General features: G+C 34.2%; 1 protein-coding gene across 5 annotated transcripts in view; it reads right to left on the reverse strand.

Annotated features, from left to right (window-relative positions):
- Positions 1-13,823, reverse strand: part of LOC145673132 (cartilage acidic protein 1-like) — a 58,605-nt gene that overhangs the window by 39,391 nt on the left and 5,391 nt on the right. For 4 of the 5 annotated variants that reach the window (XM_081742534.1, XM_081742535.1, XM_081742536.1 and 1 more), the window contains exons 2-3: positions 9,134-9,199; positions 3,899-3,991 (exon numbers count right to left, since the gene is read on the reverse strand). In XM_081742534.1, coding sequence (XP_081598660.1) covers positions 3,899-3,991; positions 9,134-9,165 — 125 coding nt within the window. In that variant the 5' untranslated portion in view covers positions 9,166-9,199. Of the gene's footprint in view, positions 1-3,898; positions 3,992-9,133; positions 9,200-11,173; positions 11,224-13,823 lie in introns of those variants that run through there. The other variant, XM_081742538.1, reaches the window with a different exon arrangement.

Genomic DNA, 13,823 nt, shown 5'->3' on the forward strand with positions numbered 1-13,823 from the left:
GGGAAGGAAGAAAGGACTAGGGAAGGAAGGAAGCAACCTCGGACTTATATGTTAGGTACCACCCCGGCATTTACCTGGTGTGAATGAGGAAAACCTCATTCAGGATGGCTGATACTTTTTCGACCGAGTGCCCCCACCGGGAATCGAACCTGGGAATCGTATGATTAACAAATATACAACTGGGTAATAATTAATGAAATGCACGTACCACACTCACATAAACATGATTTTATGGGAGAGGAACATACAGGAGTGTGCCCCCAATATAGTATTTAGTTTTATTTTTCAAAAGACAGTTACTTCAAATATAAATTGAAAAAATTCCACTGATTTTGAAGCAAAGAAAATGTGCAGATCTTACTGCATAATGTGATTTAAACCTCTCTGTTACTTGAAAGCAGGTACTCGCTAAAAATATCCGAAATATCGGAAGTTATTTCAGTCTTCTAGGAATACAAAGGTTAATACAATTTATATCTTGTAAAATATATGCCGTACGTTCTACTAATAAGTAATTAACTTACTTTTATGAGTTAAGGAACCTGAATATCCATCTGTGCAGAAACAAAAGCCTGTAAGCAGATCCCGATCTGTATCCCACCAATCAAATCAAATAATTACGACAACGGAAGTTCAACACAACACAGAAGTTCATCCGAGTAAGAATCCAATCGCAGACATTCCGCTATCACCAGTGTGTATTTTCTAAAATATATATCAAGTAAACTCCTACAACCGTTATTTCTACAAAAAATATGAATTATAAAAAATTTTCTTAGAGCAAAGTAAATTCTTAAGAAAATATGTGCTCATGATAGCGAAAATTAACGCTGAAACATCTGAGACGGGATTCTGTTTAGGTAAGTGTTGAACGTTAGTTATTGTTTAAAATAAAATTAAGATTGTTGCCTTTGGTCTGTGTTGAGTATACGGAATATAAATCTATTTCCCAAGCAACAAAGTACATTCAGGAATTTATGACATGACATGCGTTTGTGATTAGGCATACACAGACTGACTACAAGGAATATCGAAATTAGGATTAAAGAACACACCAGGGATTCTAAAGAGGATTTAGATGTATCCTAGAAGTCTGCACGGGCTCGGGCCGTAAATTTTCAAATATAAAACCATATTTCTTGGGCCTTACTTTGTAAATATACTGTACAACGATATTTATTAGACCGTTCTTTCTGGAGAAATTTTAAAGCACAACTACAAAATTAAACCTCTAATTGCTGTAAGTAAAAATACAATTTTGCGTTAATTATTAAGTTTCTGTAGTTCGGGCTTGAAATGAAATTAAAATGAAATCTTTGAGTTTTACGTCCCACGGTTATGCCGGTGAGGCTAAAGGAGACGGTGATGATGAATAATGAATGAAATGGTGGAATGAAGAAAGTGGGAGGAAACGGGAGAACACCGAGGAAACCCACGCACACGGTGTTTGTTCACCACAAAGTTCACTTGGCGGGGGCTGGGATCGAACCCAGGACCCCAAGCACCAGAGGTGAACGCTCTACCACTGAGCCATCGCGGCCCCTAGTTCGGGCTTATTTCGGCCTCATTTGATTATCACACGAGCACGGGCCTAAATGCTAAAACATATTTCGGACTTGGGCCTGGCCTCTCATTATAAATTCACGGGTCGGGCCGGGCTCGGGGTAAAAATTTCGGCCCGTGCAGACCTCTACTGTATCCGGGTTATGGAAGCATTTATGTTTTTAAACATACCAAAAAGGATGACAAAATTCTTCACAAAATCAATCGTCATATCTAAAAAGAATAGTATTTGATTAATTTTACATTAGGACTAAACAACACTGTTTAAAATTGGACTTCGGATGTCTTCATAAGCTGTGGGATTATATAAATTACCCCATAACTACAGTTAATGTCTCGGAGATCAAAAAGTGAGCACGTCCATTAGACCATCAGTTTTTCACAAAATTAATAATAAAAAATAAACGATTATATCGTTAATATAAATATAGGAAATTTTCAACACTCTTCAAGCTGTATGTGTGAATCTTAAAAAGGAAAATCACCGAAGTATTAATCTGAGACTTTGTCCAAGCGAGAATTTTTGTGATTTTGTGTACAAGTTAATGGCAACAAGCGAGAATTGGTATCTGGCAACAGTGAACAAAATGGTCCATCGTGTTTAAATAAAGTGGTTGTTGATTCTTTGGTGTTATGCACATAAATGTGAGGCACTATGATCATCTGAATGATCCGCACTCATTCGGAAAAGTTTACACCCTTACGGAGAAGATAGGAAAGAAACAGTGGTCGGAAATTCGATAAGTAATATACTCCACGCAAATTAAAGTTAACAATTTTAATTTCATTTATAAAGTATAATTTGCTTAAAATGAAATCTATTATTATTATTTGATACACATCTTATTTTTTCATTAAGTAATTCAATCAAGATTATTATTTTTTATTTAAAAAGAATATTTTCATTGAATTATTCCTGCACTGATTCGGTAGTTGCCGCGGTGGCTCAGTGGTAGAGTGTTCACCTCTGGTGCTTGGGGTCTCTGATTAGATTCCAGCTCGCGCTAAGTAAACTTTGTGGTGGACACACACCGTGTGCGTGAGTTTTATTGGGGTTCTCCCGTTTCCTCCCACTTTGTTCATTTGACCATTTCATTCATTTCTCATTATCACCGTCTCCTTTAGCCTAGTCGGCATAATCGTGGAACAATTTCATTTTCATTTTTGATTCGACAGGTTTTGCTACTTCCTTGTCAAGAGATGGGTCACAACATGTCTTACAAGAAGTGGTTTGTGAGCTCGTGAGTGACTCACTCTTGCTGACTAAGTCATAGCAAGGATTGTCGAAACAATACAAAAATAATTGTCCCAGCATATTCAATTCTTTGAATACGTACAGAAGATGGAATATAATATAAAGCAGGATTATCGGGAGGTTATTAATAATAATTCTGATTAGTTTTTTTTTCTTTGTTGAAGTTTACCTCACTTTTCGGCACCAAGGCTACATGAGACATGGATCTGAAGTTTTAAGGTGGAATTCGAACCACCGTAATTTGTTCAATGCTCTTCCATTGGGAATCCAACACGGGACAATGTGGTTGGCGAAGTAATACTGGAAAGATTTCTGTGACACTGAACCTACAGATTTCTTATATCACACAGTGAATGAATAATGATTGACGAAAGATTCAAAACAAATTAACTAAAGAAATAATCATAAATCTCAGAAAAAAACACCACATGAAAACTACATTAAAATCTGCTACTAGGTTATGGAGAGCATAACACACAATATTTTGTAAATATATTGTCATTTGAAAAATACAAAATAATTTCTAGCTTGTATTGAACATAACAAGAACTACACTTCACATGTCATGACTGCACAATAAATATGCTGGAGACAGCTTAACTTACATAATGAACTTCCTCATGGTATGTGTATAGCGAGATACCTTAAACTCCGAACATCGTCAATTCTGTTGAAGTTTGGAAGAGTGATTGTTAATATCAAACAGCAGTTCTTTCTGCTCTGTCAACTGCTATGCATGTTACACCACAAACAATTCACAGACACTACACAACAATCAGAGTCATTGAAATTACACATCAAAGCTTGTACATTTCATTCATGTCTATAACTATCAGGTTTAAGTACTAGAATTCTACTATCAAGAGTATAGTAGAAAGTTTTGTTATGTATAGATTACTAAAACCACTCGCAATGCACTCCAAATAAGATTTCATGGATAAACCAAAAAACGTAACCACAACATAAAGGCATAAGTTTGCGCTGAAGGAATAGATAAAAGTATTATTTAGTAAAACTTACACAAGATTGTTAGCAAAACAAATACGAAATATAATCACATTCATATAGTACGTTACTTACCCAGCAACTATAATTTCGAAGTTCCCATCATTGTCAACATCAGCCACAGCAATTCCATAGTTTAACTGAGCAGGATTAGCCTCTGGATAAAGTCTGTAAAATACGTTTAAAATTTTATTTAAATGGTACACAATCATTTTTTTGTTATTTTAAGCTATCAATCAGATTTCTTTACTAGAGTGCATAGTCAAATATGCAATTACTTATTTATTAACTTCAATCAGGGACGCTTGCAGAAATTTATTTCGTGAAGGTTCAAATTCAATATGAAGACAAATTATATTAAAATTGGTCAAATTATCTCCAAAATTAAACTAAATTTACAGAAAAGTCGGGATTCGGGGAAGGGGATCCAGACTTCCAGGAACCACCCCTTACGTACGTCCCTGACTTCAATACCAATTTGCAAGTTTTTAATTTTTTTTTTTCGTATTTATTTTCTTACGTTTCTTCATTTTTAAAGTCATGTTTTTGCTGAAGCAAGAGCTACTTGTACAAAATACGAAGGTAATTTGAAAGTAAGCGCCGTCGTAGTGTGACACTAATATGGGTGGAGCACTATCGTTTTTATATCACGCAATTTGTGGTTCAGTAAGTCTTTCCAGCTATGATAGTAAGAGCATTGCACTGTTGTACGTATGGTGGTGAACGTTACAAAATATGAAATAGAAAATCCCACCAAATGCGAGGTACCGTACGCACAGTAATAAGATTTCTTTGGGCAAAAAATGTCAGCTGCAGATATGGATTATGAATTGTGAAGGTGCTGTGCATCAGTAGATCAGATTTTTAAAACAAGGAAGAACAAGCATTCATGATGAACCGAGGAACTGTAAAACTTCTGTGGCTAGTGATGACGATATAATAATAATAATAATAATAATAATAATAATAATAATAATAATAATAATAATAATAATAATAATAATAATAATAATAAAAGACGATTAATTTCATCATCTCTTGTACAGCTCGTACTTGGCTCCTTCTCACTTACATGAAGCAATGGCTTAGGCGCAGCACTTCACCAGGGTGTGTACTAAAATTCCAAAATGAAATTACGTGACTCTTTCGTGACCTTTTCTTTATCAAATCATAAAATTTCCTAACATTTTCAAGAGCGAATTTGGGTACGAATTAGGCCGAACTTTCATCCATGCGATAGAAACGTACTTTGCTTGCGATTTGGTAGCGTCTAAAGCCGACTATAGACATTTTGGTGGTGAATTTTGACGTTTTATAGAACAAAATTTTCCAATCTGTACTTACATTTGTACAATTTTAAAAAATCGTGACCCAAAAGCTAAATTTCGTGACTTTCATGACCGTTTTCTGATTTCGTGACTTTTCGTGACATTTGTGACCCATAGACATCCTGTTCACTGAAACGAGAATCTTCAAAATGCCCTGACAGGTTGGATGAATTTCCAGACGGTCGAAGGGGCTTCGTACGATCGTGAAACGCTATGACGAGTGTTTGAATTTACATTGTAACTAAGTTAAAAAATAGATTATACGATTTTTATTAAATCTATAGCCAAATGGATGTAACTTTCGGAGTAACCGTAGTAAATTACCTTTGAATAAGCAAAGAATGGATATTAACTACTGAAAACTTCCTTAACACCAAAACAAACTATGTATTACCTAGTCTGTTAATTTTCGAATGTTCTGACAACTCTATCTTAATAAGGAGGTTAAGGTAAAGAAATACGAACAGCAAGCAAAATTTATTAAATATGTAACGAGACCACTTACGTGCTGTAAGCAAGCTGAAAGAGAGAATCCGAGATATTAATGTCCCCAGTTATGTACGTAGAAAGATGTAAGTGTGAATTGTGTCATTTTTCATGCGAATGACTACTAAGAATCGGTCTAAAGTGTTGCTGTATAAAATTTCTTTATTGTCCTTCTTTTAATTTTAAAAGAATCTTTTAAACTGTCTTCTCCGTACCTTGTTCAAGGATTTATTGAGAATGAATTATGGTAGATGTCTAACATGATTTTCATGTTCTTCATATACCTAGGCAGAACAAATGTTACAGTGTTTGATGGTAAAGTATGGAAAATCTACACTGCTCGTTTACCCTACATATGAGGCGTTTAGTATCATAAGCCGCCAAACCCATTTTTTTTTTACCGAAATTGAGTTATATATTGCTTGTCATATGTTTGATCTAAAAGAATTCCATGGAAACAGAATTTTGTTTAAAAGCTTAATATTTCATACTAAAAAACTAGTTCAAATGAAGGGTAAGGGTAAAAAAGAAGGAATGTCACAAAACTGCATTTTCGAGAAAACTGCGATTTAATATTGAAAACCGCGATTTAATATTGTTTTTTCCCCTTACCCTTCAAATATGAAACTTTGTAAGTGTATATATGGAGCTTCACAGAATGTTTTGCGAGGTTACTCGAAACTAAGCGAAATGAATGTGGTGGATTTTTATACTAGGTGCCTTATATAGAGTTGCCATCCATCTGGCTTCAGTCGGACATCATCCGCATTTTTTTTTTTTTTTTTCATAATTTTTCACCATGTCAGTAAGACATTTAAATTATTTTTGGATTGTAGTGGACAACATTGTGTCCGTCGGTTATCTCGGGGTACTCCCGTTTCCTCGACCATTCTCATTCCACCGATTCTATCATCATTCATTTGCCTTAATCATCCATCTCCCTTAGTCTAAAGAGCATAATCCTGGGACGTTAAACTGAAATACTTCATTTTCTTATTTTTGAATTGTCCGATATTTAATCAGATTTACATGTGTTTGACACTTTGTCTTTAAAACCTTTCAAGAAATTATACAAATTCTTAAACAGTTTCCCCTCAGATTATTAAGATCCTTCTTTGAGAATTAATTCTCAGAACTATATCTGTAATTTCTTCATTCTAGGAAACATGCGTTTTACAACGAAAAAGAATTCTGTTGTAGAAATTAAAGTTTGTTAGGTTCGGCAATTTTTTTTTTTTTTTTTTTTTTTTTTTTTTTTTTTTTTTTTTTTTTTTTGGAAAGACAAAGTAAGACAAATGTATAACCAGAAATTAATCATTGCAAATATTTTCGGAAAATGCACTGCAAAGAGACTAACACATTTTTAGGACAGTACAGATTTTTATGAAGTACATGCATTGGTTACCTACAAGAGTGAATAAGCTCTTCGAAAGATTCTATGAAATGTACATTGGTAACCTACAGAAGTTTGAAAGAATCTGTGTGTTTCCAATGGTTTGAACTCCATAGTATTAAAGACAAAAAGTGATTAAATTACAGGTCTTCCAATAAGAAATCACAAAAAAATAGGTTTCGTGAAATTAAAAAGGAACATTTCAATTATTTCCTAGAATACTTGTGCATTTGGAACATTTTGAAAGAATAAGGAACAAAGAAACTCATATAACAATATTTCTATCTATTGGAAGAAACATTTTAATTATCCAACAGTAGAAATAAAAAAAAATAAAAAAAAACAAAAAAAAAAAAACATGGAAATTACACCAATTGTAATATGAACATACATTCTTTAAATATAACAAAATGGGTAATTATTTCGTTGCAAAATTTTATACAAGTTTCTTCGTGGTGTTTTCGTACGTAACTCACCAGTATTAAGCAACGACCATAAGGAAAATGTAAAAAGGATCTGCATCGGAAAATCAGCTAATTGTATATTGTTTGGTGTAATTATAGACAATAAGAAGGGAAGCACGAAACACAGAAGAGTTTCCATTTAACCACCCTACTGTGGAGAAAAAAGCACTTTAATTACCACACCTTATTTCCTTATGTTATTTTCACAAGTGAAAGTAGCAATGCTACAAAAATATAGGAGGTTTTGTTAGAATGTATGAAATATAGGAGTTCGTAGGAAGAGACGCAAATATATAGAAAAAATAGGAGCATTGGAAAGCCTGAAATTATTCCTTGTCAACAATGTGTTCGAAATAAAGGTGTGACCATACATGAGTGGAACCTTTTTGATCAGTTCTGGAATGTTCAATTTATTTCACGATTTATAGTGTAAGTAACAATAGCATTCAAACATGCAGAGAAATTCTTAAAATTTGGTAATTTTATTTTGCAATTCCAAACAGTAATACAGCAATTGAAAGAGTGCTTTCTGCAATTAATGTATAGTAGGCAAAAGAAAGTAAGTCCAGCATTCTCTAAAAGAATGTCATATATTCGATAATTTAAGGATGGTAACTTGAACAAGATATTGTTTGCGCTTCAGTATACCAATACATTTTTCAAATAAAATATTTTAGTTTCATGTCCTACGGTTATTTTCTTTACGTAACGGAAACAGATGATCAATGAAATTGAATAGTCATGAAGGAGTTGAGCTGAGTTGATTTTGAGTTTAACTTTCCTTTCAGCAGCGAGGCTATATAAGACGGCTGCATGATTACCGTGGAACCCGACCCACATGAGCTCCGCCAGGAATCAAACTCGGGTCTCCCACACCAAAGGTGCGTATGCTACTTCGCTTGGCAACGAAGGAGCTCATAATTATGAAAGAACTGGTGAAATGAGAATAAGAGGGAAATGGGAGAACTCCGGAAAAATCCAAGAACACGATGCTATCAAAAACTCTCATACAGTCGTTCTTTCAGAAAAAATGTTCCGGGGAGCACTCTTAATATTCTGGGGGGGGGGGCACTGCTGATACTATTCTATTTATTATTATATTATAGACGTATTATTTTGGTGTCCTCCGGGGGGCAGTGCTCCCCCCCAAAAAATGTCTGGAAGAAACACTGCTCACATATCCTGAGACCAAATTACAGACCCTACTCATTTTACCATTGAGTGTGCGGATACTTCGGTAAAGTAACTTTTGTAGAAAGATTTTTTCATAGTTTTCTGGGAATGATAGTCCTAAATTGATTAAATATTAATATTGTGCGTTCTGTAGAAGGTTATTCTTAAATTATTGTTAGGGTACCTGTATAGGTGGTTTAACTTCTTTACTTCTATTAACTATAACTGCCCCCCTGGTAAGCTGACACTCTGAACAACTTTAGACTTTCAGATACTTTCTTAAGAGATTTTTCTTGTACCTATTCTGTTTACCTATCTTATCATAACCTATGCATTATCAAAACAAGAACATCGAGAGCATTTGAAAATGTAAAAGAGCTGTATGTATTACTTTTATTTAAATGAAAATGGCAACCTTAATTTAATTATGGTTTGCAAAACCCATCAGATAACAAGTCACTCTTACCTAAAAATTCTCTCAGTGATGTCCTCAAACATCCTCACTCACTCCTATCAACACAGTATCTGTGAACTAAAAAGAGAAAAACCACAATTAAATATCAACAGCTGATAAAACTTGTGAATATATTGAACTTACTACGTTGGTGCGTTACGACCACCAAATACTTATTAATACAAATACAGTTGAGTTGATTTGATTGAGTTTAACGTCCCTTTCAGCAGCGAGGCTATATGAGACGAGACCTACTGATTAATGTAGAATCCGAACCAAATGAGCTCCTGCCGGGAAGCGAACCCGGGTCTCCCACGCCAAAAGCGCGTACGCTAACCGCTTATCCACGGGGAGCTCTAATACAAATACAATCTGGCATATATCGTTCAGATTAATTAACACTCATCCTGCTCTAGGAACCCTTATTTATATATATATATATATATATATATATATATATATATATATATATATATATATATATATATATATATATATATATATATATATATATACAGTATACCTATATCTATATCGATATCTATAAGCGAAATTTCAGGTCTTAATCTAACGGGATCAGAGGATTAGAGTTTGGTTGCTATTTTCTCTCAGACAAAGTAAAGGCCAAATATTTATTGCCATAGAAAGATACTTGGTCAGCAACGGCGACCTGGAAACCGAAAATTTTATGTCCTGCTAAAAGGATTGACATATTGTTAGTATGATTTCGACAACCAATTCTTGTAAAGCTGATAGTTGATATTCCGCTAAAACAAATACAATTTTAAACTGTTATCTGATTAATGAAGTAGTGATGATTTTATTCTATTTTTGAAAGGAAATCCCTACAATTAAAAGTAGAAAGGATAAAAAAGAAAGAACTGCAACTAGTGTAATGCAAAAGGTTGTACTACGGCTATGATGTAACCCTTCCTACTTTCATTTTCGTAATTTCTTTTTCAAAAACTGTAATTAAAATAAAACTATTTCGATATCCAAATAACCCATTTCAACTGATGCATGTTATGAATAAAACAATAAGAACATTAAAAATAATTCACAAAATTATAATATCGACCTCCGACAAATAGTAAAAGAAAAAACACGTGCTAACTGTATCCCGTGACCGAGTAACTCACACAACTACCAGATAACATACGGACAACACAAACACATAGGATAACAACGTTCGTTACCAACCAATCCCAATGCTTTAAAACTATGAATCACCAACGTTCTCGGCGGAAAGAGGGAAACAATACAAATCAACAAATAAAAATGAAAACTAAACTTTATATCGAATTTCTTTTAACATGAACAAGCTAACGTGCTAGAAAGTTTCTTTATCGAAGTGTGTGTTTACTCAGCAACAAAATCTCAAAACATAAGAGGAGCAAATGAAACAGTGAACATCGCTGACAAAGTAAGACAAGACTCAATATAAAGTAAGTATTTTAGAGTAAGGGGGCTAACAAATTACATAACAACAGCATTACTATTATAATAAATACTTAACTGTGTTAACACACCAACGTCAGCGGATTTCTTTTGTAATAATCGGCCTCGGAATATCAACTAACGAACTAGATCACAAATTCTGTTGTCTTCCACAGCTAAACAGTAATGAAGAGCTTCTTGGCCATATAGTAACAATAAAAGCAGTAAAAATATACACACAGCACGAACTATTCATAAAGTTCTCCAATTATAATTAAGCTTCATATACAAAGATAAATGAAATAATTATGTTACTTTTACCTTTAAATATTGAACACACTAAAACAGGCGCTTCTTCAGCAAATTCTTAACCTCTCGTTTAAAAGTTTAAATTTGTAATACTAGTTGGATTGGTAAATGCAGCTTTAATCTCTCGAGTAGTCTGATCTGATTTGATTTAACTAGCCAAAATTTACGTAAGTGTAAACGTGTAGACCAGGGATAGGGAACCAGCGGCCTTCTATGCCTGTTGTGAAAAATGCTGAATTATTATAAGCAATATGAAGTGTATTACAAAACAACAACACTTTCGGAACTCAGATCACAAATACGCACCTTCAAGACCAATTGAAGCTTAGAATGTCCATGATAGAACCTAATTTTGACGATGTCTTGACAAAAGCGATCTCCGAGTTCTTAGGTGAAAAAAGAAAGAAAGAAAAAAAACGCTATAGCCTATACAACGGGTATACAAGTTCTCAGGTGCGACGTATACCTTATGGTAGAGGTATCATGTGATACCACTTCTATTGTTAACATCTACGCACCAGCTTAACAATAGACAGTCGCGTGAGGAATTCTATACTCAGGATCTTCTATCTCTACTACCGAACTCACCCTAACATTTGTCCCTTATAGGTCACTTTAATTCTGCATTAAAAGTTCGCAATACCACTGCGCTCGTGTCCTGGAGCTCAATGCTTTATCGAGGGATTACGACCGCAACATGCTATGTGACTGGTTTGGACTATCCGAAATCTACTTGTAAGACGGCGCATTCCTACCTTCAGTATTAATGACTATTAATATTCGCAAGGAGTATCTCATACCCACTGACTAACTTACTGGAAATTAAATTTGTCCTTATTACGAACTCCTGCTGTCGAAGATGATTTCAGAACCAACTGGCCAGGGTTGGCAAAAAACGTGGTTTTTATTGAAAAAACCAAAAAACCAGGTCTTTTTGGTTTAAATAATTTACTCTATGTATTTATATTAAATATGGACAGAAATTAGTTTGTTTCGCCTTGGTGTTATTATGCAACAACAAGGTTATACTGGAAGGGGTCACATAAGCTTAAAGCGGAATCCAAACCGCTTCTCGGCTTACATCCAAGAAAAATTGTCCATTTGGACACGAAACCGGGACTAATTGATCACAAATACGATTGCCGACTCACTCACAAAGGACTCCTGATAAAAATACGTTGTACTGATCTTTACATAGGCCTACTTGTTAATATAATTGTCAAGAGTCATTTCAGAAGGACAAAAAGATAAACAGTTACACAAGTAAAAACATTATACAGAATTATATATAAATCGGGAAGCTACCGCCTTAGCCATTGGGAAAATCATGTTATAACTTTATGTATTTGCATGTAAAATTTTAAGGTCAACGTATCATAATCAATACTATAAAACTGAGGTATTAAATTAGAAATTTGGTATGTAGATATCATTCAATAAAATTAAAACCAAGTCAAATCCAAGCTGATGTTGGAAGCTACGTAGGCAGTTGATAAATTTGACAATTTCTATCAATATATTTAAGCAACCTTGGCTTCTTTATAAAACAACAGGCATTCATTCAAATAGAAATATATAATTTGGTTTCATTTCGTATGTTTAGGCTTATGAAATACCAAGGTTACCACGGAGAAGACTTTCGCTTAGAGGGACACCTCGAATCGCTACTTGGTTTACACTTGAAAGATGGGTTGTGATTTAAGCGAGAATTAAACACGGGACCCCTTGATTAAAAGGTGACAAGTAGATAAACGTAATGCGGATGGTTTGATATGTGGAAACGTCACCATGAAGTTCACACGATTTAAAGCATTTTTCTTTTTTTTTTTGGTTTAAACCTTTTTTTTTTTTTTTTTTTTTTTTTGAAAAAACCAGCTGGTTTAAACCACCTTGGTTTAAACAGCCAACCCTGCAACTGGCAGAAGTGACCTCGACAACAAAAATATTATCCCACCCTTAACCATTGGTGGACACATTATCTTAAACACCAGATTAATTTATTTTTCAATACAAAGTAGTGAAATGTAGCAAAATCGACACACAACTCTACAATATGTGTATCACATTCTAAATAAATTATGGACACAAGATAGTTCGGCACATACTATGACCTCTCACCTCAACCATGTCAAAGCACAAAAATTTAAAAACTGGAACAATGCGATATATATATATATATATATCTCGTTTCACAGTAGGTATGGATACCGCCGCTTATACCTGTCAGGAAGGGCATCATTTTATTAGTAAATGAAACTTCAAAGTTGTGCATCACGATATATATCGTCCATAAGAGACACGAATCATCGTTTAAAAAAAAAAGTCAGCGTACCTGATACTCTCCAACTTTTTCGTAATAAATATATGCAAGACTTAACGCATACAGATCGTCATCAGATTTACTAGAATGGAGTGTAGCAAGTATTCCACTACCTATCACGATTAGCTCTAATACCCAGTTAATGACACCAATAACTCCTGAGGAACTTCACAACGTTTTAAAAAGAGCCCACGTTTTGACAGTCTACCCATCGGCCTCTACCAGCAATACTGACATATTGTAGGCGATATCATTACGAATATCTTCAGTGAGTGGATGTGACAACCCAACTTCTTACAAAATGATGGAATTATTACTATTCTAAAATTTCACAGGTAGAAAGACCGACAGTTATCGCTCCATTACATTATATTCTGACTTAAAGCTCTTCCTCAAAGTACTCGCCACCCATACTAAAACTGAGCTGCTATATATTTATAGTGATTATCAGGTAATTTATAACAATCGTCTACTCTACATTATCCAACATTAGAGATTTAAGTTACTTTGGAATTAATAAACAAGCTACCATATTGCTGATGGATGTTAACCGTGCTTTTGACAGTATGGTACATCAGTCTCTCTTTTTTATGTTAGAAACATTTAACTTTCTACCAATTTAATAGAGGATGATAA

Source organism: Thermobia domestica, chromosome 16 (assembly GCF_964235325.1).
Source record: "Thermobia domestica chromosome 16, izTheDome1.hap1.1, whole genome shotgun sequence".
NCBI classification, from domain to species: Eukaryota; Metazoa; Arthropoda; class Insecta; order Zygentoma; family Lepismatidae; genus Thermobia; species Thermobia domestica.